The sequence below is a fragment of the Clytia hemisphaerica genome, unplaced genomic scaffold (assembly GCF_902728285.1).
Source record: "Clytia hemisphaerica strain Z4C2 unplaced genomic scaffold, Clytia hemisphaerica genome assembly, whole genome shotgun sequence".
NCBI lineage: Eukaryota > Metazoa > Cnidaria > Hydrozoa > Leptothecata > Clytiidae > Clytia > Clytia hemisphaerica.
In genome coordinates, this window is record NW_027103853.1 from 105,599 (window position 1) to 132,691 (window position 27,093).

At 33.5% G+C, this 27,093-nt stretch overlaps 1 protein-coding gene across 1 annotated transcript; it reads right to left on the reverse strand.

The window, feature by feature from the left end:
• Positions 1-566: 566 nt before the first annotated feature.
• On the reverse strand, positions 567-26,157 carry LOC136808127 (cGMP-dependent 3',5'-cyclic phosphodiesterase-like). The gene is made up of 31 exons (XM_067064669.1): positions 26,036-26,157; positions 25,662-25,828; positions 24,855-24,944; positions 23,940-24,049; positions 18,980-19,113; positions 15,857-15,925; positions 15,400-15,455; positions 13,612-13,671; positions 12,647-12,719; positions 11,679-11,731; positions 11,252-11,326; positions 9,650-9,691; positions 9,363-9,428; positions 8,654-8,705; positions 8,056-8,158; positions 7,612-7,723; positions 7,281-7,320; positions 6,865-7,001; positions 6,261-6,321; positions 6,037-6,118; positions 5,808-5,842; positions 5,429-5,544; positions 4,740-4,817; positions 4,308-4,433; positions 3,901-3,971; positions 3,259-3,469; positions 2,883-3,005; positions 2,404-2,503; positions 1,928-2,079; positions 1,196-1,302; positions 567-843 (listed from the first exon to the last, which is right to left on the reverse strand). Exons 1-31 carry the CDS (start codon positions 26,058-26,060, stop codon positions 753-755), a joined length of 2,817 nt encoding a protein of 938 aa, XP_066920770.1. The 5' UTR covers positions 26,061-26,157; the 3' UTR covers positions 567-752.
• Positions 26,158-27,093: the final 936 nt, after the last annotated feature.

The window sequence follows — 27,093 nt, forward strand, 5'->3', positions numbered from 1 at the left end:
CATTTCCCTGGAAGAGCTAGCTAGCTGGTAAAACGAAAATTTTCAAAACATAAAAGGGCAAAAATATATTAAAAAATAATTTCTTGTCGTTATAATATATTGGAAGCAAAAAAGTATAAATACATAGAACACCTATAAATAGTTTTAGAACAAAATTCTGTGCTTTCCTTACTCTAACAATTGATTTTTGATTCTTGCCACCGCAAACAACCGTGACCGAGAAAGGGTAGTACGCAGTCCACGAAAAAATGCCAGATGAAATACAGACCACTCTCAGACGCAGACTTTGATTTTTGAACGTTTCGAGAAAAAAAAATCGACTTTGTCATATCGTCACTATTATACACCCCCTTCTCACTGGAAAAATTGGCCAAAATATCTTAAAATAATCAGATAAGCAAATACTCATTGCAAAATATTGTGCTAGTTTTTCTATCCCCACTGTATTTTCTGGTTCGAAAACAATGGAATTCGAATCCCCAGTCATAAAAACATGGGAATATCAATCCCAATCGATTTTTGATATTTTATTTTTACCCCCACTGGCTAAAAAAACCCTACTGTGAGAAGGAGGTGTTATTATATTTCAAGGCTTGATGATTGTTAAACGCATTTAAAAACATGTCTTCCAGAGAGAGTCTTCTCGTGTATTAGGCATTTTTCTCAAAGCTAACTTCAAAACTAATTGCTCCAAAAAATAAAAGAAACCTACACAGTTGAAGATACATATTTGATATAAATATAAACTATAATCAACCCTCCTTAATTTTGGACCATTGCTTTTGATTTTCTTTGATATTACCCAAGATGCAATTGGTTTCTGGAAAGAAGTGGGACAGTTTCCTAAAAACAAACAAACAAAATATTTTGATTATAGTTTGGCCAAAGACTATCACTCAAACCCTCCACGACAGGACAAAAGTCGAAATCAAGTGTTCTACTTTCTCCGTGGAATATAGTCTGTTTCAATTTTATTTGTAATGGAAGCACTATTTATCGAACATTTTTCACTTTTATTTTTCAACCAGCTTTGTTAAGTTAAAATATAAAATAAGAAAAAGAGGGTTACATTTTCAATAAATAGAAAATAGAGGGTTACATTTTCAATTCACTGGATTGAAGATGTGATTCCCCCATTCTACTAATAATATAATAATAATAATATTTCACCAGATGCAGATGGCTATAAACTTACTCATAAATAGGATATGCGATATTATTGAGGAAGGAATATTGAAGATCTGGAATGCTTGCCAAATCTTTATCCATCATCTTAACTGGTTGATAGCCCAATGATTTTTCCTGTAAGATAAACCGCGAACGTAATTTCAAACAATTTCTTGGCACTGGCTAATAGCCTAATCAGATAAATTTATAAATAAATTGAAAATCATCAATGTCCTTCTACATCTACAGGCCTAGCAAGCGTGCAGCGATTTTTGCTTCAAGCCCCAGGTTTCTCCCAGTCCCACTAACTCCAAAAAATTTTTCGAAAGAAAATCAAAAATCTTCGAAAATTCGAAATGCCAAAAGTGCGCGTGGGAAAATAGAAAAAAAAGGAAAATTTCTTGCAACATCTACTTCCGTGTAAGACACATGTTCCATTACATGTGTAACAAACAAGTTCCTGAATTCACAAAACTGTCTCATGGTTGATTTTCATCTATCTTTGTGCTTCTTTTCTCCCAAAAATCTTCTTTGTTTTACTTTTCTCACTGCTCTCAAGCTAACGTCACAAGGCAGCGTCTTCAAAAATTCTCAGAAAATCGAGACAAAAATCGAAATCACTGTACGCTTAGTAGGTAGGCCTGTAGATTTAGAACGTCATGAAGTCATTCCATTCATTGTATGTTTCCGAGAGCAAGTGCTCTCTTGTACAGACTTGAATCAGCTGGAAAAAAAAGAATATGCATACGAAGATGATTACCATTTCTCCTTGTGAGAAGAATTCTTGGTATAACAAATCAGAAACTTTAACAGCACTCTCCCAAGGTTTCGTTTGATCTGACAAATCAGAAGTCGTCATGAATAATGACAACAAAAGTTCACGGTGAGCTGCTTCGTCTTTTTGTATTCCAGCTAAAAAATACAACAAACAAGAAGTTTTGATATGGATTTATCAAAGACTTGATTTTTGTTCTCCGTTAGTTGTTAGAAATTAATCCAACGACTCTAACAAAATATTCTTTCGAAAAAGCATTCGCTGAAAGGCTAACATATCGTACTTGCTTAAAAGGTTCGTTTTTAAGTTAAATTTTAAAATCGCCCTCTATATGATTGAGTATAAATTTTGTTGAGATTCAGATGTTAATGTTAAGTTCAAAAAAGTTATTGCAGTTCAACAATTCTATCGAGAAAAAAAAACATACAGTTTAAATCCAAGGCTTTTTATAGTGCACTTACTTGAAGCGAGTTCGTCCAACTGTTTGGAAATCTTGAAATGGTTGGCAAGATCAGTGGCCAAGATCATCTTTTGCATCAAATCTAAAGCTCGTTTGTAATCCTGAAAAGTCGGTTCATCCATGTTTTTAAATCAAACGCAAAGAGACATAGCCGCAAGTAAATTTGAGCTAGTGATATGGTTAAATCACTACCTTAAAGAGGAAAAGTTACTCTGCGAAAAGTGAAAATTAGTTGTGACAAAGATTTTTTAAGAAGTGACGAAGTTTTACTGTAAACCATAGATTTTAAAGTGGAAACCTGTTCAAAAATATATGTTCTATCCCCGTTGACATTTTTTCTTTTTCAGTTTAACTATATTGGTAGGATAAAAGATCTCTGATGAGACAACGGTGTTTAGTGTCCCACTTTTCCACTTTTATTTGACCGTAATATGGATAGGGCTTTAAGCTGATAGACCATAACGATAACACTTTACTTACAGTGCTTGATAGGCTTTCAAAGACGTTGTTGTGTTCCGTTTGAACGATACACATTGCTTGTGCAAAATGGTGACGTTCTAACACTGAACCAGCTGAACTGTATAATGAAGCTAACACAGATTGCTGAAAGATAAGGGATTTATACCGTGAAATTCATGATCGGTAAAACTAGAACAAAATGAAATAGAGAGATAACACGAGTACCTCTTCAAAATATATATTTTTTCTTGGCAAGTTTTATTAAAAAATATCAACCGTCGGAATCAAACATAATGTCCATTAAAACTAAAAATGTAAAAAATCATACATGTCAAAATTTACTTCTTTGCGAAATACAGTATGTTTGATAAAGTGGGATTTCACCCATTGGACTCACCGATGATATTTGGAAAGAGTTATTGGTTCCTCTGTGATCAATATCATGACATAAACAAGAGACCAGAAGGACAAACACCTCTAAATCACTTAAGTAGTCCAACGCGTTTGTTTTCTTCAATAAAGTGTATGAGAAATGAGCCACAGTCCACGCATGCGTCCAATTATGATATGGAACGTCACGATACCCTCTTCGAACTGTTAATATAAATCTAGAAAGAGAAAGAACCTGCTCATATTTTATGTTCAAAGAAAGGGGCTTTGCCTCACGTATAACGTTGCGTAGTACAGACTCTCTACGGAAATGAATTCTCTGTAGATATTGGAACTGTTTACAGACACGATGGTGGCACTCGGTGTAATTGAATGAGAATTTAATGAGATTACCATCATTTGAGAAAAATCCTTATATGGTCCTTAACAAGACTTATTTTTCTCTGTTTATGTGCCAAAGTCCTGATAATCAAGTAAAGTTATAGGTATGAAAATAATAATAGCATGAAAATAATAGAATTTTAACTTAAGAACCGCACAGAAACTAGATATTTTAATTGCTTTATGTGGAAGGTTTTAGTTGGCCAAAAACCTTAGGCCATATGATCATCTCTTTAACTTTGGGCTTAGCTTAGAAATGATCATATACCTGACTAATGTTGATTCTGAAACTTTCCAACGTTTGATGACATTGAGATCATTGAACATACTCAAAACAACCTGGAGAAAGAGAGTAAATTATAAATCAATAAAAACGGTGACAAAAAGATAGTTCTACAAGACACTGGCAAATCGACTCTGACTTACAAATATAGATAAAAAATTATCAATACATCTCCTTGTAAAGTTGCAAAGACTTTAAAATATAGGAAAAAATCTAGGTTAACGGGATTAATTTGAATGAAAGTCGAATGGACTGGGTCATGGGATAATATTAATACAATGGAGTCTCCATAACTCAAATCCGCACGGAGAACACAAATTTGTACGAGTTAAGGAGATATTCAAGTTAAAGAGACTCCAATGTAAAAAGTCATCAATTAATCATCATTATACCTTTATGCTGTCAGTTTCAGCAAAAGAGATTCTTGGCATGAAACTGAATTTATCCATATCCGGATGAAGAGAATCTTTCGTTGGCATGGCAACCTTCACATAACTGTCAATTTCTTCTTGTGAGACCTGGTAAGCAGTGAAAATGAAAATATCATGAAAAATATACGAGTAACCATAGTTGGCGTAAAAACCCAGATCACTATTGTATTAAGTTAGATGTTATTTTTTCTTTGCAAATAAAAAAGGATTCGTGGACTACATTTATTCTCCAACGTTCTCAGATCATTGGACCGAACCTGATGGACTCATTGAGAAACTATTCATCTTCATAACACATTGAATTCATAGAATTCATAGAAAATATTCAAACCACTTTTCATATACTTAATAAGAACAAAATTTTAGTGTAGAGCTATTTGTGTAACAACATACCATCATATGATAAAGCATAAGTTCGTTGGCGAGTTTGCTTCGTTGTTTGGCATCGGTTGCTTTCTTGTAAAGCAAACTCTGGACAAGTAAATGATAAAGGTGACAATTAAATCATACTCGTTTAATATTGTATAGCCTTAAGTTATATTCTTTATTATGATATAGAAAGGAGGCACGCACCTCTATGCTGACAAAGCAGAATTAAACAAAATAATTTTTCAAAAACTGTGCTCGTACGTCTCGGAAGGTAGTCTAGCAAGGTAGACTACTAATTCAGTAGAAATAAAGCAAAAAGTAATGGAGGGATTTATCAAATTTTAGTCAATTTTATACAAACTAAATCCCGTAACAATAACCGTATCATCATTAAACACCTATACTATGTATTACATGCATTATAAACGACTCTAGTCTGCTCGGGAGGGGGAAAAGTTTCTATTGTTTTGAAATGTTGTGTAAGCACATGATCATGAAGGTATCTCCTGATATATCCTGATACTTTAAATGATGTCCTTTACACAATCCATGTGCTTCAATAAAGTAAGAGATTAAGATGGCTATGGCTTTTGGGAAGATGTCATAATTTTCTCACTCCCTACAATTCAAAACTGTACCGAGGGTTCAAACTATAGTAGAATGAAGTCAGTATAGAGAGTTTACAAAACTTTGAACACCAGCATACTACATACCTGTACGAGCGAAAGACCAACAAAAATCGCAAATCCTAGTGTCCGTTCTTCGTCGAATTTCGTAAAACAATTCCCATTTAATTTGTTACATAGTTGAGCTACACCGATAATTTGCTCTGTAACCAAAGATAGAAGTAAACATTATCAGCACCATTCGCCTTAGAATTACGTTTGAGGACTAGTTTACAAAGTTTTACAAATTATTTAGGTGGAAACTTTCTACCATTTGGAATTTTGAAGCTTACAAATAATAGTCCTTGATATAAATTCTTTTTTATTCTTTATCATTTGTATAGAAAAGACAAGCAATGTTTACCGGCCATTTCACCTTAAAGGTTTAGTAAAGTTTTGAATGGATGAAATGAAAGAAGAAACTCACCAGATACTGAGCGAATAGGAAAACATAAAATATGCCTGGAAATAAAAAGAAGAGAATATAATATTCAACTTTGGGTAATTTGTATAAACTGTATCTTTCTCAGCACACTTTTTTATGTACACCGTTGGAAAGATATTTTAAAGAAAATTAATCTAACAGGTTAATTATTTCTGGAAAAATTTTAAAAATTGAGGAAGAAATAACTTTTGAATCCGAAGTTAGTTTTTACCTAGTTTTGAATCCAGTTTTTTGGTCGACTTCTTTATAAAAGAGAGGGTGTGAGTAAGCATCCTTGATATTCAAAGTTTCGCCTGAAAGAAAAAGAGAAATTGATATACGGGAAATATGTTCAGGTATCCCTCTATATCAATAATATGCACTTTGATTTTGTGTCAACTTCATTAAGCCGTAAGAAGGGCTACGGAAAGTTTTACAATAAATAATTTTAAGTACCTGTCGTAGCAACGTAACCAGCAATACCGTTCGTTATTGGGATACGTATTTCTGAAGAATTCTGAAAAGTGAAAATACAATTCATTAGTTTCAGAAAAAGGAATTCAATGTATAAGATATCTAAATATATACACCCCTGTATCAGTGAACCGGTCAGAATTGCTTCAGTAAATGACCCGGTGAAGAATATAGCCAAAATGGCCTTATTTTAAGCCCCGCTGAGATAATGAGTAAACCCGGCAAAATCAATTGAAATTCTCTGACCTGATCAAAATTTGGAAATTTATGATCTTATTCCGGTCGTCAAAATCGAAAAAAATACATGCCAAAGAATTCTAGGACAAAGAGCCGCAAATGCTTTAAGAGAAAAACTTCTCGATCTGGTGAAAATCTCGCTCACCTCAGTGAGATCTCAATTTTAAACCTACTGAAATTATACTTTTTTCAAAACTATCCCGGTGGATTTCAAAATTTCACAGGGGTCATTGAGACAGGGATGGATATAATCTTGAAATACAGTGAGGTAACAGCTATTGTGCAAAGATGAACGCACCTACATGCTACAACTAGACTTTTACTCAAGAGTGGTTAACACATATTTTACCTCCGATTCGATGCCGTCAAAAACTTTAGCGATCAATTCTCCCCTATTGTGATCGACAAGAAAGAGTGAACAGCGTTCAGCGTTAGTCAAGTTGCGTGCTTCCTCCATAATCTTGTGCAGTAAAATGGACACATCGTCTGTGGATTAGAAAAATGTAGTATACCCTTAGTATATGTCACACCATGGTAAGGATCGATGATCAAAAAGATTTTTGGAGTAACTTATGATCAATTGAAAATAAATGTTGTAGACTTGATCATGAATTCTATAGAGTATTGAGAACGCTCAGAAGACAAATCGAATACTTAAGATATAGAGTTATGACTTATAACCCACGTTCTTAAAAACTCCTCCTTGAAAATTAAAAAGGATTTGCGAGGATATTTGAATTTCTATGGTTAAGAGATTTAACTTACCTAGATGGCTAAATAAGGTTTTCGAAATTTCTAACAAACTCTAAAAAAAAAAACAGAAAGAGAAATTGTTTACTGAAACTTCAAGGAAAAAATCTAAACATCCTTGATATTATTGTCAAAAAAGGTCATGTACTTGACCAGTCTTAGTCTCTTATGCAGCTCTGGCAACCAATCAATTTGCTTGGTAATTTCTCAATTGTTAGGAAAATCATCTATTAAGAATTGTCCTCCTTAAAAATAATTTTTGTAACCGTTAATGGCGTCAACACACTCTGAACTAACAGGTTGGTAATAAGACTCAAAACACTTAACAGTGAATTCATGAACCAACCTCGTTTTGACGTTGTATAATAAGTTGTGATTTCCAATCTAAAGCATTACAAACAATATGTCGACAATTTTTCACCACCATCTGCATGAGTTCTTCGTCGAGTTTGGTGAAGCTATAGTAAAAAATATATAAAATTGGTCGAATAGCAGAAATAATTTGAACGATGGCACGTTTGGTCCCTAATACCCTATTGTCTATACCAGATTCAACACATCAATATTTTTTTCCATAGAAAGTATTTTGTCGTCTTTTGAGTTTGGTTTGAGGATTTTCAAAAAGAACTACGAAGGAGATACGCCCCTCCGTGTATGCGCATTCATTCAAGTATTTACCACTAGAGTTATCTTACAAAGAAACTTCGACGTAATATTGCGAACGGATTATACTAACGCACGATAAACGTATACAATCCCCTAAAGCTTTATTGGAAAAGGAAATTCTCACCCAGTTTTAGCACCGATTTTGTTGAACAAGCAAAACAAGGCTATGACGTCATCGCCAACTTCAGAATAGGCTGGTACCACAAGTAATTGTTCGATGTTGATGTCTAGGAAAAGGTTTATAAAAAGATGAGACTGATAATCTAGCCAGTATATCTATTCATGAGTCTGTTTGCTTATTCTGCAAAAACATTATACAGATTCATTAAAAACGCAGACAATTCATTCCAATTCTTAATCGAAACTTTGCAGTCAAAACATTGTAAACTCTCTAGTTATTAAAATGTTATATTAAAGTGAAGACATCGAAGTGTTGAATCGAACAATAAGCTACGTCATGCGCTATCTTTTGTTTTGATGATTGGTTGAATTTAACTGCAATCTTTATGCAAGCTCAGAGTATTTGAAGCAGCGATTCAGACCTCGGAAAACATAATGTCAATCTGGCTTTAAGATTTTTTATTGTCGTTATTTTCTGAGCCATTTAAAAAAATATAGAAATTCAAGTCAAGAAATTTGGCGACAAAAAGGGGATGCAAAGTCAATTCAAAAATAAATAGTTTATGAATTTCAGAACTGTACTTGGTGAATAAGAAACGTACCAACTGATGCTACTTCTTTTAATTTTTGTAAATCTTTGTCGATCGGAGAGTCCTGAAAAGAAATACGTATGAGTTAAAAAAATCAATGAGATTCATAATTATAGAACGAACACCCCAATGTTCGTAGCGCTGAATGGATTCTTTCTTCTACAGGGTTTGAATTTTTTTACAGGGGGAATAGGGGTACTGAGCTGACGGGTACGAACCACCCGACTTTCGAACCTACCTTTAGCGGGAATAAAAAAACACAAATTAGGAAAATTTTTGTTTTTTTCCGACCCTTATCGGGACTAATTTGACCAGATTTCAAAAAGTTGATTTACTCCCCTTTCTTCCTGAGATTTTCTGAGGCTGAGATTTTCTGATTTTTCCAACCCTTATTTATAAACGAAACATCGATATACCTTAAGGGAGTAAAATTGAGAGGATGAACAAAAAAAAATTATGAGGAAATTTAATTTAGCGGGAACTTAATTTGGCGCATTTTGGCCAAAACCACCAAATTTTTATTCTGCCAAAAATTCTTGCCTTTTAGGTGGGTTCGATTGGTTGATTCTGAAAACAGCTCTTTTTCATGGAAGGCGTGAAATACGAAGAGGGAATTTCGATGAAAAACACTGATGGGTTTCAAATTTTAAAGTTAAGTTATTTTTATTTTTCATGTTTGAAAAGAAGGGAGAAAATTAAAAAATTAAAGAAAATCTGATACCTTTGTAATTAGCAGTGATTGTACTTTTGATTGGGAGTATAGAAATAAAAATCCACTATTACATAGCTGAAAGAGAGAGTAGATAAAATATCGGATCAATAAAAATGTTAATGGAAATTTGAAACGCAGAATTCGTACAATTTTCCAAAACAAGATTTCCATAGCAGAGTAAAAGATTTATGTGAGATCCCTCTTACTATCAAATGCAAAAAAGGTATCTTCTAAGGCTGCTGATAAGAAATTTTAAAAAGAGATATTTAGTTTATATGAAAGCGGCGAACACGTACCTCCATCCGATATTCTTTACCAAGCAGTTTGTCACCAAATGCCTAAAGAAAAGGGAAAGTGAAAAACAAATCAAAAGCTGCAACAGCTCTTAAATAAGTGAGTAGTCGATGTAATTTCTCACTCCCTGCTATGTATTACTACACGTTTTTTTATTAGAACGTATAAGATTTTTGAAGCCTTCGGATGTTCTTAACTTGTTCAGTTTCAAGCCTAAAAATGTTCTTAACATGTTCTTATTTTCCTCATTTTTTATGTATTTTTGTCCATTTTCTTAAGAAATTGGCTGTTTTAGAGTCCGTAAAGCCTTAAAATGTTCTTAAGTTGTTCTTAACATTTTGGCCATTAGAGCCTCATGTTCTTATATAGTTTGTTCTTATAAAAACAAGCTAGATGCTGATTGGACCTACCTGAAAGTTAGATAGCAATGCGAAAAGAAAAATGAAAAAAATCAGTCAGAAAACATAGCGTTTAGCGAAAATGCATAACGCAAGAAATTCATCATTGATTGATGGTAGGGGGAGAGGGAAGGGTTGTAGGGAAAAAATAGATAGAAAGTTCTGGTCGCAAAAATCAGTTTTATTGACAATTGAATCATGCTTGATGGTGAGCATTGTTATCAATAATGTTTTTGTGAAAAAAACATAGATTTAAAGGAAAAAAATCCATTATGCAAAAACGGCGATTTCCGGAATTTTCAAACGGAAAAAATTTTGTCTCAAAAATCGAACTCGGCCATGTTTTGAGCATTGCGAATACGCATCTTTCTGCAAAAAATCAGAAAAAAATAAAAATAAAAATTCGAGAAAATGTCAAAAAACCGGTTTTTCCGGCATATTTCCGGCATTTTCGGCCGGAAAAAAATGTTTTTCGAAAATCGGGCTCCGTCACATTTTAGCGTCTGTTCAGTGTGCAAAAATTTCAAAAAATATAGCTCGAAAATTCAAGAAAAACTCTTCCGGCGAAAAAACTAGTTGTTCCGGCGACTTTTTCCACTTTTAAAATAGTTCCGGCTTCAAAAATCAATTAAATTGAAAATTGAAACATGCTTGATGGTGGGAATTGCTATTAATAATGTTTTTGAATGAAAAAACAACCAATTATAAGGAAAAACTCCAATGAAAATCTAGGAAAACGGCGATTTCCGGCATATTTCATGCATTTTCCGCCGGAAAAATTTTTTTCTTAAAAATCGGACTCCGCCATGTTTTGGGCATTGTTAATACGCATCTTTGAGCAAAAAATCAGAAAAAACTAATGATAAAATCTCGAGAAAATGCCAAAAAAACAGTTTTTCCGGCATATTTCCGGCATTTTCGGCCGGAAATGAATTTTTTTCGAAAATCGGGCTCCGTCACATTTTGGGCATTACCATTTTGCATCTTTGTGCCAAAAATTAGGAAAAACTAATGAGCCAATCCCGAGAAAAGCTAGTAACGAACGGACGAACGAACGAACGAACGAACAGAGGTTAATTTATAGGACCTCCACCGGGGTAGGTCCAAAAAGTGTACTCCCAAAGAAAAGCACTGTAACTTATAGATTGTATAAAACACACTATAATATGGAGGTAAACGTGTAAAAATGTATGATATTATTCATACCTCGGTATAAAGTTCATCACTATTCTTGTTAATCAGTAATACCATCCCCGATTCTGCGTTCAGTGTTTTGGTCAACTGAAATGAAATGGAACGAATGCAAATGAAATAAACCGTTGAGGGGACTAATTTTGGCAGAACAATTTTTTGACGAATTTGGCGAATATTGACAAATTATATCTCGCTAAAATCAGATTTTACCAAATCTAATTTTTTTTCTGCTTTGCTAAAATGAATTTTAACTCCTAATCAAAGCACGAAAAAGGAAAAAGAACCGATTTACCAGGTAGCCATTCGCAAAAATAAGTTTTTACAATTTTTGCCCCTCTCCAAAAATTAATTCCCTTAAGGTAATGTTAGAAGACGGAATGAATGACACCACGACAGGTGAATCAATTCCATTTCAAAATAATTGCATCTAAAAGTATACCTTATTGATAATGCGTCTTGACAACTCGGCGATGTCCTTCGTAAACAACGAACCTTAGAAAAGAAAATATACTTAAAATAACCTACAAATTTGCTATTGGTGATAATATTTTCGTTTCAAGGTCATTTTCAACTGAATTGTGGAAATCTAATCCAGACAAAATATATGAAAAAAGTTAATTCGCGAAAATAAATCCAGAAAGTTTCACAAATTCTTAATCTCGCGAAATAAGTAGAGGGTTGCCGAGCATTTTTAGATGGTGAAAATATCATCTACATTTGTTCGTTCAGAAAAAATACGATAGAGCCAAACAGGGCCTGGTATAAAATGGGCCATTCCATTTCAAATCCATAGAGGGGGGTGAAGGAACTTTTCCATGAGATAATCGGATTACTCTCGGGTACCCAATAGCCGGGGGGGGGGGGGGTTGGAATAAGCGGGGGGGGGGGGTTGGAAAAAATCTCAAAACTTAATAAGCGGGGGGTTGGAATAAAAATGTCCTGGGTGGAAATTTTTTGAAAAGGAGACTAATACAGCAGAATTGGGACAAAAAAGGGAACTTTCAAAAATATTTCCCCAAAAATTAATAAGCGGGGGGGGTTGAAATAAGAATGTCCTGGGTGGAAAATTTTCGAAAAATTAATTAGCGGGGGGGACGGCTATTAGGTACCCAAGAGTACGAAGGGGTCTAAAAGAGTACTTTTTTCATTTTTCCAGGAGGTAACAGTTTATTCTAAAATTTCCAGGGGTAAAAGACTCATTTCAGTTCGTCCACCCTTACTTTTAAGGTATGAAAAGAATTTTTCCAGGGCTTCTTTTGCCATTTTCCAGGGGGTATCCACACAAATTCTAAGAATCTTTTTTTGTCTTAAAAAGGTTCGTCCCCCCCCCCCCCCATGTGTGGAAATTTAATGGAACAGCCCAATGTCCGATAAGGATTGGATATATGGATATAATGAATGAAATACCTAAATCGCTAAGTAGTAGAAGCCGTTGTTGATTCGATATTTCGGTCATAATTCGTCGATATCCTTTCGTTAGCTTTTATAGAAGAAGAAAGAAGAAACACAATTTAAACATGGGTACAGTAGTGAGCAAAAAATTCTCGGAGTAAAACAGCGCAAAACATAAACTTGTACAAGGGTTTCCTTCTGTGTTTATACAATCAATTGATAGATAAAGAAAAAAAACGATATGAAAATAAATCTTGAAGGATAGATAGAGGAGATTCTTGATAGAGTGATACATGAAAAAAATATAGCGATTTTTTTTGTTCTGTATTTGAACAAAACAATATTGGTTTATAGACTGTTTCACTTATTTACATTATGTTGATATATATTGGTATGAAATCAAGAAAACTACAAATTTTTTTTCTTTTTTTTTTTTTTTTGATAAAAAAAGACATTCAAACGCTAAACATGACTATAGGAAAATGAAGAAAATTACTGGGAAAGAATGAATTTCTGATTAAAGAAATATCTAGATTCGAATCAACCAAATTCCCGGTAACTTTGCGCAATATATTTAATGCACTAAAGTAAGAGATATCTCATCGGTTCTTTCACTACCAAAAATCATAGCCTTAAACTTTTTTGCTAACCAAAACCCTTGAGGCTAGAGTAGAATCTCTAACCTTTCTCAGGCAAGAAAAAGTGAAAGAAAAAGCCATTTATTTCCCATCCAGAACGCGCCTAGAACGCGCCGCAATCATGACGACAGATTGTATCTAGCGGATCCTTTGTTTTTGGGGACTGCATTTTTTGAAATATAGCGATACATTTTACTTTCAATCCGGCGTTGTGTAAAAACCATGCGCGGGCGTTCTGGATGGGAAATTAAGTAGGTTCATTTCCCATTCAAAAGTTGTTACTCTAGCCCCTTCGGGGCTTTAAACTCAATGACCAAAACAAATAAAAATATTTTGACTTACATTTACAGTGATTTTTTCGAGGGCTGGAAGTAGTGTTGTAGAGCTAGGTTTCAATAAGAGCTGAAAAAGAAAATTAGAAAGAAAATAATCTCAAATAAAGAATAGAAGTAAACCTAACGAACAAGATTATACTTTAGATACTTCGACCACCCATTTTCTACATCTGAAGAAAAAGATTGATCAATTTTCTTCACAATTATAATAATTGTACTTTGTATGGAAGATTCATAGCGTTAAAAGAAAATATGTGTTTTGTATAAGTGAACTATATTATCAAAATTTAACAGGCTCAAGGCTTATTTTCTTTTCAAAATTTTTTATCATTTCATTTCTATTTCAGATGAAATTCTATATGAAAGTTAATAGTATTCCAAGTTTTTAAGACATCCCCAGAATAATTTAAGCTTTGAGAATTTAATTGAGAAAGTGTGAAAAAATACAACCCACTTCGAATCATCTAAAGTTTTTTACCCTTTTTTTTTAGTTTCAGCTTGATATATCAAAAAAGCAAGAAAATTATATGACTATGCTGGATATAAGGATAGACTCTAAAACCCAGATCAGTAGAGACACAGTTTGTTTTTATGAGAAAATATTTTTCATAAAAAAAAAGATTTAAAAAAGGAAGAATTCTCTATGGTTTTTTTCCTCCATTTCTTTAAGCTATCGTTTTAGAATACAGGGAATAATAACTGTTTCGAGACCATTTTCAACAGATATATTAGCCTATCTATAAAGGATCCACGCTTTACAATATTACAATATTCTAAATTAAATTCACTGTTGATTCCAAATAACATTATGAATTCCAAACTGAGAATTTTGAAGTTTACTTGCAGAGGAGGTATAGTTAATAAAAGTTAAAATCCAAAAAATTGGACATAAAAATTGAAAAATGTGAGAGCAGGTGAGAGAGAGACTGCGATAGCATACACGGTGGTCGAAGATTGCCCGTTCAAAATACATAGCTTCGGCCAGGTTTCTAGCTACCCCCAACAAAGTAAGGTTCCCCCAACAATTGCCCCCCCAAATTGTGCTAGGTCCCATAACACTTCAGCCCCCCCCCCCAAAAAAAAAAAAAAAAACAACATTGTTCTCCCGCCCCCCGTAGAGAGATGTCAATAAAAAAATATATGCGAGTACACGTTTTTTTTTAATTAGAACCTAGTTTATAAGAACATATAGGCTGAAATTCGTCGAAAAATTAAGAACATCTTAAGAACATGCCCAGCCTCAGTTTGGAAAAAAATGACGAGAAACTACAATTGTTTCGTCTTTTTAAGCAGTTTTAACCGAATTTAGGGGTGGATCTTCAAAAGTCGAGAGTCAAATATTGTCCAAATTTTGCCAAATTTAAGTGCTCTTTATTTTGTATCATATTGTCGATTTAGAGTAGTCTGAAAAATTAAGAACGCATTTAAGAACATTTTAGGCTGAAAATTGCTAAAAAAATAAGCACATCCAGGCCAAATTTTAGGTGTTCTAATAAAAAAAAACGTGTACAATACTGATAAATGAAAACTAAATTTTACTTTAATAGTAAGATAAGATCTCTTTTGAAATTAGCTGAACAGCCCCCAGAGTCTCACTCAGATCATCTAGGCTTCTCCCAACAATCTAGGTTCCCCCAAATATTTTGGTAATTTTAGCCCCCAGATTCTTTAAAGGCCAAATAATTTCTTAGCCCCCCCCCCCAAAAAAAAAGTAAGGGGGGGGGCTGAAGCTATGTAATCATATTTTTGCAGATTTTTGATGGTTGTGGAAACGGAGATATAAGCATATACTTACAAAGACAAAACCGATATTTTCAGAACTTTTATCATCACTCAGGGGCCAACTAATAACTAAAAATAAAGAAGTGCAAAAAATAATTTTAACTGTTAATAATATAAAACCGATGGATTAGATAAGATAAACTAACGAATAAAATCTTCAAGATAACCCTATTGCGTTAAAACTATGATTACAGGACCCCTTAATTATCTTTTGGATTTGAAAAACAAAATTTCTCTATCTTTCTTCCTAATCTCTCGATCTTTTTTCCTCATCTCTCGATCTTTTTCCTCATCCCCGAGGCTCATTGCACTTTAGAAATAGTGACAAAATAAAACTTCTCCATAATTTTTTTCACTTCAGCCAAATAGACTACCTGAAAGACCCCTAGAGCATCTCATCCCCGGCAACGTCCCGCCCCACCCTAAACAAAGAAATTCTATTGTACTGAACAACTGTTTTCTTAATATACCTTTAGGGTTGCTTGATTTTCGTGCTTTACAACATGAAACCACGGAAGATGAAATGGAACGTCTTCTTTCTGAAAAAAAAAAAATTCAAAGTCTAACAGAAGTTTTATCGAGGTTACCCCTAGAATTGTCCCTTCAAAAAATGTAATTATGATGTGAGGCGAACTTAAAGTAAAAATTCGTTTTTTTATTTTTATTTGAAATTGTTACGAGAGCCGGTAGAGAGAGTTCATATTCTCCTGCCGAGAAAATTGCTCCCAGTCTTCAGGGCTGATAATTCTAAAGGTATGTTTTGGCTGCCGGACCATGCTTAAGCTCCAAAGTGACAACTTGACATCCAAATGGGCTGGAATGATAGTCGTATCTCACTGGGACCCTTAAATGATTGAGAGTCAAGGCTGGTATTTAGAACCGATTATCATCCAAACTCAGATTCCAGATTCTGTAAATTATTTTCTTATTTTGATATTTCTGCTATTTCTGCTATATATTCTGCTAGATGCTTATAAACCGAGGGTCGGCAATTTCTTATCTTCATGCAATATTTGAATTAACAAAGTAACTAACAAATGCGTTGCCTTCTCATATTGGAATACAAATCAATTTAGGAAGACTAGGCGGTAAACTAGAAACATCAAAATATAGAAAAAAGTTTACAGCCTGAATATCCATGTTATTCCGGGGGTTGAAAACTTTCTGAAAAACGGAACTTCTATATTTTGGTACGGAATAAATCAAACCATCAAAGCTATGACCAAGACTATATAAATATTTTGCAGCTAAGAAATATTTTGCTAGAAAGAGTTGATAGATAATGCAGATAAATTCTTGAAGCAGATGTCATCCATCTACATTTACACCATTCAAACACCAGACACAAAATCTCCTCCCACTTACTCTAAAATTCTGTCAAAACGATCAATACTATAGTGTGTGTAAAATTTGCACTAAAAAGATATTATCCTACTATTGTAACTAACTAATGGTCATAGGTTATAACAGAAATCAGTTATTATTTTTTATTATGTTAATTAGTTCAATGTCAATTAGCATTAGACGGCATTACATTATGGAATATGCTGGTAATGCATATTGTTAGAATTACTTTCTAATTCCCTGAACGAAGAGAATTCAAGGATAATTATCAGGGGACATGTTTATGTAATTTATTAATACAATGATAACCGGCTATTCGTCCTGAGATAATAATCCAGGTTTTCCTTATTGACGGATGGAAAGATCTAAAGAATTCGTGGTATTCACAGCGTAATGTTTTATACGGATGCACCCAAAAAGAGCCGGGTGTTTGACATCATTTATGGCCAGCTTGGTTTATATCTAATTTGCGTTTTTATTTGATTGTTGAGCAAATTTTGGAATGTTTGACCGTAAGTATGGTTAACGATAAAAGTTGCAAACACCCGGGTTTTTTTGGATGCTACTCGATAAAACATCACGTCCAAGTAATGGACAGGTACGGAAAACTGTGCGAGGTTTCTTCTGACGTTCAGACCCTTTTGCTGAAGCCATCCTTAATCAAATTGATAAAAAACATACGATTCAGCACAAAAGGGTCATCTTTGCCAGGCTTTCAAACGAATTCAGATAATTGACCGATAAAAGTTGAGCAATTAGACAATCAAATCAAAAACAACCAAAATTTCAGGAAATTCAACAATTTGCAATTACACAAAACAAATAAAAAGTACATCTCCATCCATCTTTTTTATAGCTCAAGAAGTACTTAAGCCTTAAATGTTTTACCACTTATAATAATTATGGTGAAATTAACACATTTTAAGCGAGACAACCTTAAAAGTTATCCACGATAAACCTTTTCATAAATTACATCACGAGCAATGTTTGCCTCGTTTTCAAAATATTGCTAAGGTAATTGATTCCCAGAGAGGTCCATAAGTAAAGATCAAATACACCTCCTCAGCTGGTTACGACCACTGACATTTTTAAACCCTAAACCAAGCTATATCCACCATCTTTAATCGGTGTGGTACCGGTGTGTTAAAAAACCATTCCAGTGTTTAAAACTATCGTCAAAAATAGGGGTACATCATCAAGGGGAACTAAACATTTTTTTGAAAATACCTAAATCACATCACATACTTCCAAGGAATACCTCTGAAAATATTTTTCCCTAAAAACTTCTCCATCAAAAGATATAGCTCTTTATGTTTACAGAAAATCTAATCTTTTTAAAGCAATGCATATTTTGTTAGGGGAATAGGTCGAGCCATCTGTTTGACGTAAATACGTTCAGAAAGTAATTGGAAAAGCTCTTACTTTTAGTTGATAGAGAACCTTTAACTTTTTAGTGTAGCCATAACTTTTTATCCACAAATGGTTTAACCAAGAGACAGAATTCATTAAAAAAGCCATTTTGAGTGGAGTGGAGTAAAACTATGTTTGGAACTTTCGAAAACAAGTGAGTGAATATGATTTTAGAGTCGATTGAAAAAATTGAACTTTTTATTGGAATAAGCTGAAAACCCCAAATTTAGTCTACGTAAAACTGAATCCTTCCTGAAATCAAAAATGATTTTACTATCTTCCTATTATTTCTTGTTCACGAAATATCAAGCTTTAAAGTTGATGAACATACAGAAAATTCATAGAAAATATGAACGATATGACGTCACAAACATGGGTATAGTGGGAGTTTATTTTAAACAATTTATACGTTTTTTAAAGAAGGTTTTATACAAAATAGAAAAGACATTGAGAGTGGAAATTATATTTTTTCGAAGTTATACTGTGTTGTGTAGTTCTTGGAGACAAAAAAAGCATGACCTCAAAAAATGTTTAGTTCCCCTTTAAGGAAAAGTAGATCTAGCGGCATTTACACCGCTATCGAGTAGTACTACCATTAGGGTACCACTTTTAAAATCCGATTAAAATATTTTTCTGTAGACTGTTTCCACGGTCTATACTCTATAAAGTTGTGGTTACGACACGAGGTAGATATGTATTTTACATTGTGATTTTTGAAATATAACTTTATTGAATTTGCTCTACGAAGAGTAATGAGCACTCTTTTAATGGTTATTCAACGAACACATTATTCCACACAAATTATATAACGGATATTGATAATAGAGTTTGAGACTTACCTCCCTTGAAATCAGTATCAGGGACTAAAGAGAAGATGGTTCGAAACTCGTCGTCAAATTCCAAACTAGTGATTTCGTTTCTTTGTTGTGGTGAATGTGTTTTGTTATTCTGTTCGTTGTTGTTATTTGTGCACCTGCAAAAAGAATAAGTCAAAACTCAGAATCGTGAAATACTTCGATTGTTGCTCTCTACTCTTGATGATGGAACTAGAGTAGTCAGATTTGACTTCTCTCCAGACTTCCCAGACCTTGATTGGAAAATCAATGATTGAGGGCTAAGGGCTCTTGCATGAGCGAGGGAATCTTTGATAATTATTATTTCTGACTGTGGTCAGAGTGGTTTTGTTGCTTCTTTGTTTAGAAAAACTTTCAATTTCCTTGGTACAAGTTTTTTTTATAAAATCATCCAAAATTTATTAAACCTTCGAAAGATCTTTTTCCCAAGGGTATTTTAGAGTCCACAAAGGCTCAAAAAGGTTCTTAACTTAGCCTTTAGTTCTTATTTACTTTGGTATTATAAAAAAAAAAAAAACGTGTATATAAACCGCCTGTGGCCTGTTTTTTCCGCTCAAGAGATGGTCGAGATTTCTCATTAAACACTCCCTGCCCCAAGTTGAATATGCTACACTAAGGTTTAATGTGTCTTCCCCAGGGAAAAATATTTTCCTTTAGTGGCAATGTACTGTAGTAACATCAAAATTTGGAACGAACTTGCGATAGCTACTAGGAATTCATCAGATTTGCAGAATTTTATGCTAAATAAGATAATAGAAGAGTTTGTAGCCTTCAAGCTAACCAAATCTGTAAATAAAACTGTTGTTTCGGAGCATGAATTTCATAACTTCACTTGAACACTACACTGAAATACTTTCCACTTCATTCCCACTTCCCTGCAAAAAAAGGAAAGTTATTCTAGCACAGCGAATATCACAGTTATACTGAAACGATTCATTGATGGACCAATATCTTTCTAACAAGTCGCTGTTATGAGATGATTTTTCTTTCATATATAATGTGCATTTATACATTGAGCCAAAATAGAGTGAATAATTAGTAAAGCTTGCTATCTCCTAGGTGATTTCATATGATTGCTTGTATGCAAGCTCAAAAGCATAACAAATACTAGAATAAAATATCCATTAAAAGCAAGTCAATGCATATCTGCTGAGCTATTAAGTTCTTTCCTACTCTGCAATGTTTTGACTGTGTTTCGACTATGTTTACATTATAGTTGTTAAAATAAATAATAAAATCAATAATTTTTGTGTTATATAGGAAAAATAGTTCAAGAACATTGGCTCTCCCCCAGTAAAAACGACTTCGCCAAATTCGAGCAATATTTTGCTTTCTGTAATCCAAGAAATAACCCCTTTTGGTATTTTTGGAATTACACTGTAAGTAAGTAACAGTTGAAAAATAAAAGGATCAAGTATTTGTCTCAATAAATAAATCTTGTTGAATTTTTGTCCCAATAGCCTTCTTGAGGAATTCCATTGCAACATAAAGGTGACGAGTATGTTAGCCAGTTTATTGCTTACAAATACCAATTATTAAGCTAAGTTAACCTTCTTATTATACCATATTATCATAAGATTATATTACATAATATGTACATAACACCGCAAAGTTGACGTCAAGTGTTATGCAGATAATGTCATTTGATATTATCATTTTGAAAAATGTTTTCAAAGAAAATTGATAAAAGTGCTTCCAAACCAAATTCCAAAGGAATAAACTTAACTTATTTTTGCAAATTTTCTCCTCTTATTAGCGAGTTTTTAATCTCCAAAGTGTTATTTTTTACAGACCAGAAAATAATGGGGAACTTTGCACGTTGTTCAGTAATTTTATAAAAAATACGACACTCCCGTATCACCTTTTTTACCAAGTAGGTTGTCAGATTCAAAATGTTTACAATCCAAATACGGTTTGAAATTATCATACCTTTTCTAGTAGGATTCTTTCTTCCATTCTGTGCCTAAACTAATCAGGTTCCTTGAACTTATTGAAGTCAATACCAGATTTCTTTCCAATTCAAAGCTAATAAGTTTAGAAATATCTGTGTCTGATCATTGTAAGTTGACAGCCCAATCTATAAATTAACCGCTTAGGAACAGCTAATCCAAAGCTAACAGTAAATGTAAACATTATGCTTCAAAACTTTAGCAGAAAAACCTTTATTCCTCCTCCAACAAAAGCTCACTGGTAACTTCGCCACAAAAAGATTGAGTGTAGATTGAAATTAAAAACAGAATTCATCTTGGATCCAATGAACACAAAGGAAAAGATACAGTGTAGGAAATTTATTAGGGCCAAATTCATCAAGAAAGTCAGAAAAGTCAAAAAATACTTTGTCCAAACATCCATATGAGAAAATGACACACTAAAATTTGTGTAATTTCTCATAGAGGAGAGGACAGGCTGTCCATATCTATCTCAAATCCTTATTAGATGAGAAAATGAATAGCTTTCTATTTTTGTGGTCCTTATAAAGCATTGAAATATATCGCAAAAAAAAACGATATAAATGTTGAAATTGGGGTGAAAACATGAAAATAAGGATTCGAGAAAAAAAGGGAATTAAGAAAATGTATGTTTTGGACCAGTAGGAAACATCCATAACTGTATTTTGTCGAATACAAAAAAATAGAAAGGGAGGGGAAAAAATCTTCAAACAATATCATTTTCCCCTCAAAATATATGAAAATTTTTGTCCCCATTTCTTTAAGCCATAAAATAATCAAGAATAATAAATGGAACGTTAGAACATTCTAAACAGAATCGATTAATTATAAAACAATCAACTGAATCTTGGACGACAATCAATTTTTAAAAGAAAACCACACCGACCACTTATGTTTGACAACAACTCTCGAGAGAAATATTTCCCTTCTACTTGCAAAGTACACCATATGACAAAATAACGTCAATTCTATAGACATAGTAATCATAATATGCTTGGTCAGCTTTTTTTCTTAATCTCGATGACGTTACGAAACATTGACGTTGGCTTGTACAATATGCAAAGTATTTCCTTCTTGTCAAGCATGTTAATGTAAGCGCATTCACTGGATAAAACCCTCTCCAAGACACATGGGTAGTTTATCTAGTGCCATACTCAAAAATCCAGCAGACCCTATCATCTTATCGCTTCTCATTTGCAAGTTATACCCAACTAAGTTTTAAAGTTTAGCATCAAATATCTGAAATCTTTTTTATAAGAACATTCAAAAATTTTGGAAGCCTTTAATGTTCTTTACTTTTTGTTTCAGGCCTGAAAATGTTCTTAACATGTTCTTATTCTCACCATTTTGTGAGTATTTTTTGTCTATTTTCCTAAGAAATCGGGTGTTTTAAGTCCGCAAAGTCTTATAATGTTCTCAAGTTGTTCTTAATATTTTGGGCATCGAAGCTATATGTTCTGTTATATAGTTTGTTCTTATAAAAAATGTGCAAGTAAAGTAAGTGAATAAAAAAAATTTTAGTGAAGAGTTAATACAAGCTCAACCAAGTCTCAGACTCTGGTGCGTTTTGAGTTTTTCACCAAGTTTTGGTTATTCCCCCTTTTCAAAAAGATGATGTTACATCATTGCACTCTCTTTGTTTAGCCATGGGACTAAAAAAAAAACATAAAACCACTGACATGTTTAAGGTTGTATAGCCACGAAATAAAAAAACTCTTGCATGACCAAAACATAAGATGGAAATCGAACTTCTAAGAAATTTGCACTTCTCTATCAACACTGCAATGCAATAACTATTCATACGATAAAGGAAAAAGAAACAAACAACAAAATTCTTTTCGACCCTAACTTATCAAAAATCAAAAAATTTTATTCGACGGGTTATAAAAATTCACACCCAAATTAGCTAACTTGATATTAGATATAGCAAACTGCTTTCTTAAATTTTTTAATTCATATCGTGTTTCTCAAAAAAAAGTGTGAACGTGTGAACAGAGCAATATCATCAAGTGTAGACGGTACCTTAGAGAGGCCACATATCATTCTGTATTTTGGCTACGTGAAGTGTGGTTACTATTCTTGTCGACGGATTTAGCACAGATGGGATAGATGATAAGGAAAGACCGACACATATCTTACTGTTACAGATGTGTCTGATATTATGAACTAGGAATATTGATTATGACGGACAACGAAGGAAGAAACTTTCCTCTCTCTTCTACTGAACTTCCTTCAATTTTCTTTGAATGATGAATGGTTGATTCAGGGTTCAGAACATCAATCTGGAGTAGTGCGTCAATCAATAATATATCAATCATTCAAAATGAATGTGAAGTTTTAGACACTCATTTCACGTGATGTATTTTAGTTCAGGGTTTGGATTTTCAGTGCTTATATAACTTGACACCACGCCGCAAAACTAGGATAGTTATTGCTTGCTTGCTTTCGTTTTATTTTTATAAGTACAGAAAGCTTTATCTTAATTGGGTGTGAACCTCGCTCATACTCTATCTTACACCTATATCAAGCATTCCGAATGAAGAAGATTTTGCATTTATAATGCAACTACCCGTCCCGGTGTCGTTCGAAAAGACCCTTCAATATAATGCTCCCTTCACTCGCTTCCACAAACTTGAAGATAAGTTCATATTTTGGGGTGAATTATTTATCAAACAATTCTTGGGGCACTTCCTTTAATTCCGAAAGGAAAGCTAAGTAAAATATTTTATGTCACTCTCAAGGTAATTTACCAAAAAAACATGTATTTTCCGAGGAAAATCATAAAAACTATTGTAGCAGAAATTTTGACATTATATGATTTTACAAATTTGACCCAAGAAAGGTTGGAAAGACCTAAATTTTTATTTAGAAAGTGTCACCCCAATATGGATGAAATTTTAATGGTTTCTGTTCGGAAACGAATTTTCAGCCACTTTTTCAAGTAAGGGAGGGATCCCAAAGTCTGTGACACAGGGTCTAAAAAGGATTCCACATACCATTTTTGCATAAGTGAAGGCATGATTTTGATTTCATTATCGATTTTACCATTTCGAAATGACGAATAATCACCCAATACTGGGTTCTGGAAAAACGTGTACGATTGAATCTGAAAATCGAAATCATAGGAAAAATCTAAGAAAATCATAAAATACAGAAGGGAAATACCCGAGTATCTACTTATTTATTTGAGTTTATTTCTAGACGAGAGAAATATACAGCCCTGTTTTCAATGTAAAATTTCATGTACTTTCGACTGGAATCTGAGCGAACTTTTAGTTTTTGAGATAAACCGATTCAAACTTTGACCCAGTCAGAAATCAAAATAAAGTTTATCGTTTCGGATGGAAGATCAGATCAATCAAATCAAGACCAGATTTGTTAAAAATATTGATGACTTTCGAGACCGGGATTTCTTTTTTACACTTCGCTGAGACAGAAATCCGCCTGAGATGGTAGAATTTTGAGCAATGTCGATCCCGGCTATTGGTCTATTGTCAGAAGAGTAAAGTGCGTTTGAGCTGTTGTGTGTGATAAAATAATATGAAAGCTTCGGGCGGATCTAAGGAGGGGGAGAAGGCGGACAGTGTGAAATTGAGAAATTTAATTTTTTTGAAAAATTAAAAAATCTCCACAAATAGATGAGGTTTTCACTGTCCTCAAAAAGAAGTTTTTTAAGCTTAAATTTGAAAATTTTGTTTCCTTTTTTTATCGATCTCAACCTAGACAGGAAGATAAACAGTTGAGTTCTCTCTTCTTATCAAACATAAATAAAATGCGGTTAAGTAGGGGACCAGCCAATATAATCAAGAAAATTTATGGAGGAAGGGGTTTTTGTAAAACGGGTAAACAGATAGATAACGTGGTTTTTGAATGACGTAGGTAAAGTGATGTAAAGGTGTCAAAGGTCTTACCAGATTAGTCTTGTAGATTTGCTGTAACAGTGAGTGAAGTTTTGTTGAAAGTTCTTCCAAATTTTCGGAAAGCTCGAATTCAACCAAGTTCTAAAAATAATTGAGAAAAACAGTGATTAATAGCATTCTATAAATCTAAGATTACGTGAACTTCTCAAAGTACTGTTGAAAGAGTAAGAAAGGTCGAACTAGGGCGTGGATTAGCGTAAAACGTTCTCCTAAGATCTTATGTTTTGTCGCCAGTTTGAAAAAGCATTTGTCGTATGTTTTTATTGGAGGGCCGTTCAGGGGCCGCGACACATTTTTCTTGCTATACCGTAAACAATGAATATAAAACTTGCTAAAAATGAAATACCGTGGTTTTCTTTTCAAACCAGGAAACGCCGACATTGAAAAGGGAAATACCGTCACAGCGTCAAACCCTATCACCTATGCTATGGTGAAAACCTTGCAGATTTAAAATCGACTTCACAAGTCGACCTCAACGACCCCCAGAGGTTTGCATGAACGCGTGAATGGGCTTTTTCACTTGCGTGAATACGTGAAAACTTTTAAAAAATTGCGTGAATGTGTGAATTGGAAAATTTTACGTGAATTGAAGTTCTGCTGAAGGCCTCCTTAACACTATACTCAGTGATTGTGTGTTTTATCCCAAAATAACCAGTGTTTTCGGTTGTCAAGACAATTAACTTTCACTCTAATCAAAATAAACTCAGCAAAATTGTAGATACGAAGTCTTTTCCACTGAAATTTAAATTAACGCTCAAAGTTATTAATAGTTTTAAGAATCTAAGAAGTAGACGAAACCTTATCATTTTCGAGCCTCTCTAATACAGCTTTCAATTTTCTTTCTTCTGATTTTCTTCTCTTGTTCAGTAACTTATCTTCATCATGGTCATGTGATTGATTGCAAGGTCCTGGTGTTGCACCGGTGGTTGTTTGATGTCCTTGCTGTTGTAAATTATGTTGTTTACCTTATAACAAAAAAGAACCATTTGTTGAAAAGGTTAACACATGTCACATCGGAGTTACCTAAGCCAAAGGGGCTTAATTCTTCCTACCAATAAAAAAGGAAAATAACCTATTTCCCCTAACTTTGGTAATTTCAAAAAAAGTTTCTGAAAATCAATTTGGAAAATTACGTTAAAAGCCCCGAAAAACGAAAGCGAACGTCTTCTTACCTTCTAACAGAGAATGTTTTTCCATGCTTGCGATACGTAGCGCTCAAGCTAACGCCTTTATTAATAATAGAATAGCAACATATTGCCGTTGCCTTCAAGTATTACCTGTCTAGGTTTAAAATCTGTAAAAAAAAAAGAACACAAAATAACGGTATTAGATTAATAAAAAGCTTTACAACACCGTCAAAATAAAGGAAATTGGATAACTAGATTGACAAATTAATACTTTGAATTTTCTTTCCAAGAGCTAAGCCACCTCCCAGATGGCTTTTCAAAACAGTTAGACCATCGAGACAAGAGTTTATAAATAGAACACAGTTTGAGTAATCAAGACCAAGCAGTTGCCTCGATAACTTTTCTTAAACCGATCAGCTTAATAATATTTCAAACTATCGTTGAATTTCGGTCGATGAATTTGAAATCTAAATAATTTTTTTTTAAATTATTCATTAAAAAACAGAGTTTTTCCTTTGTTTGAGTATAGGTAACTTTTATCTTAAAAGTTTTTCAACATATTTCACACAAGAACATTATTCGACACCATTTAAAAATCATTTCTCGTCACTTGTCAGAACAAAACAAAACAAAAATTATGTCAGATTATTTAGACATCGGTACAGTATCTAGCATTTATAAAAGCTGTTATCTCAAATGCTAGCATGAAGGAGGATAGGATTCAATAAATGACAAGGCGTGAGCGAGAAAAATAGAAACTCTGTTAGAAGAATACAAACATTCCTAACCAGACGAGATTTTCTTAGGACAAATCAAATAAAAATTATAAAAACAATTTTAAGTTTTTAGTGTGAGTTGACTGTCTTTCAAGATAAGGGGCGAAATAGTAACATAGGTAAATTTCAAAAAAAAAATATTTCCTTTAATTTAAGATGTGGATAATAATTATTTAATGCCCAAAAATTATGAGCAACAAACAGAATCCATGTTCTTATAAAAAAGAAAATTCCGGTTACTTTGCACCATACCGAGAAATAAAATGGATAACAATTAAATCTAGCTATGCAAGATCTGCATTTTCTTTGGCCAAGGAATGTAATAAA

Coding starts and splice junctions, on each gene's coding strand:
- LOC136808127 (XM_067064669.1), bottom strand. CDS start 26,060: ATGGAAAAACATTCTCTGTTAGAAG. Junction 8,159..8,653: donor AAAAGAAGTAGCATCAGTTG/GTACGTTTCTTA, acceptor ACCTTTTCCTAG/ACATCAACATCGAACAATTA. Junction 7,002..7,280: donor AACCTTATTTAGCCATCTAG/GTAAGTTAAATC, acceptor TCTAATCCACAG/ACGATGTGTCCATTTTACTG.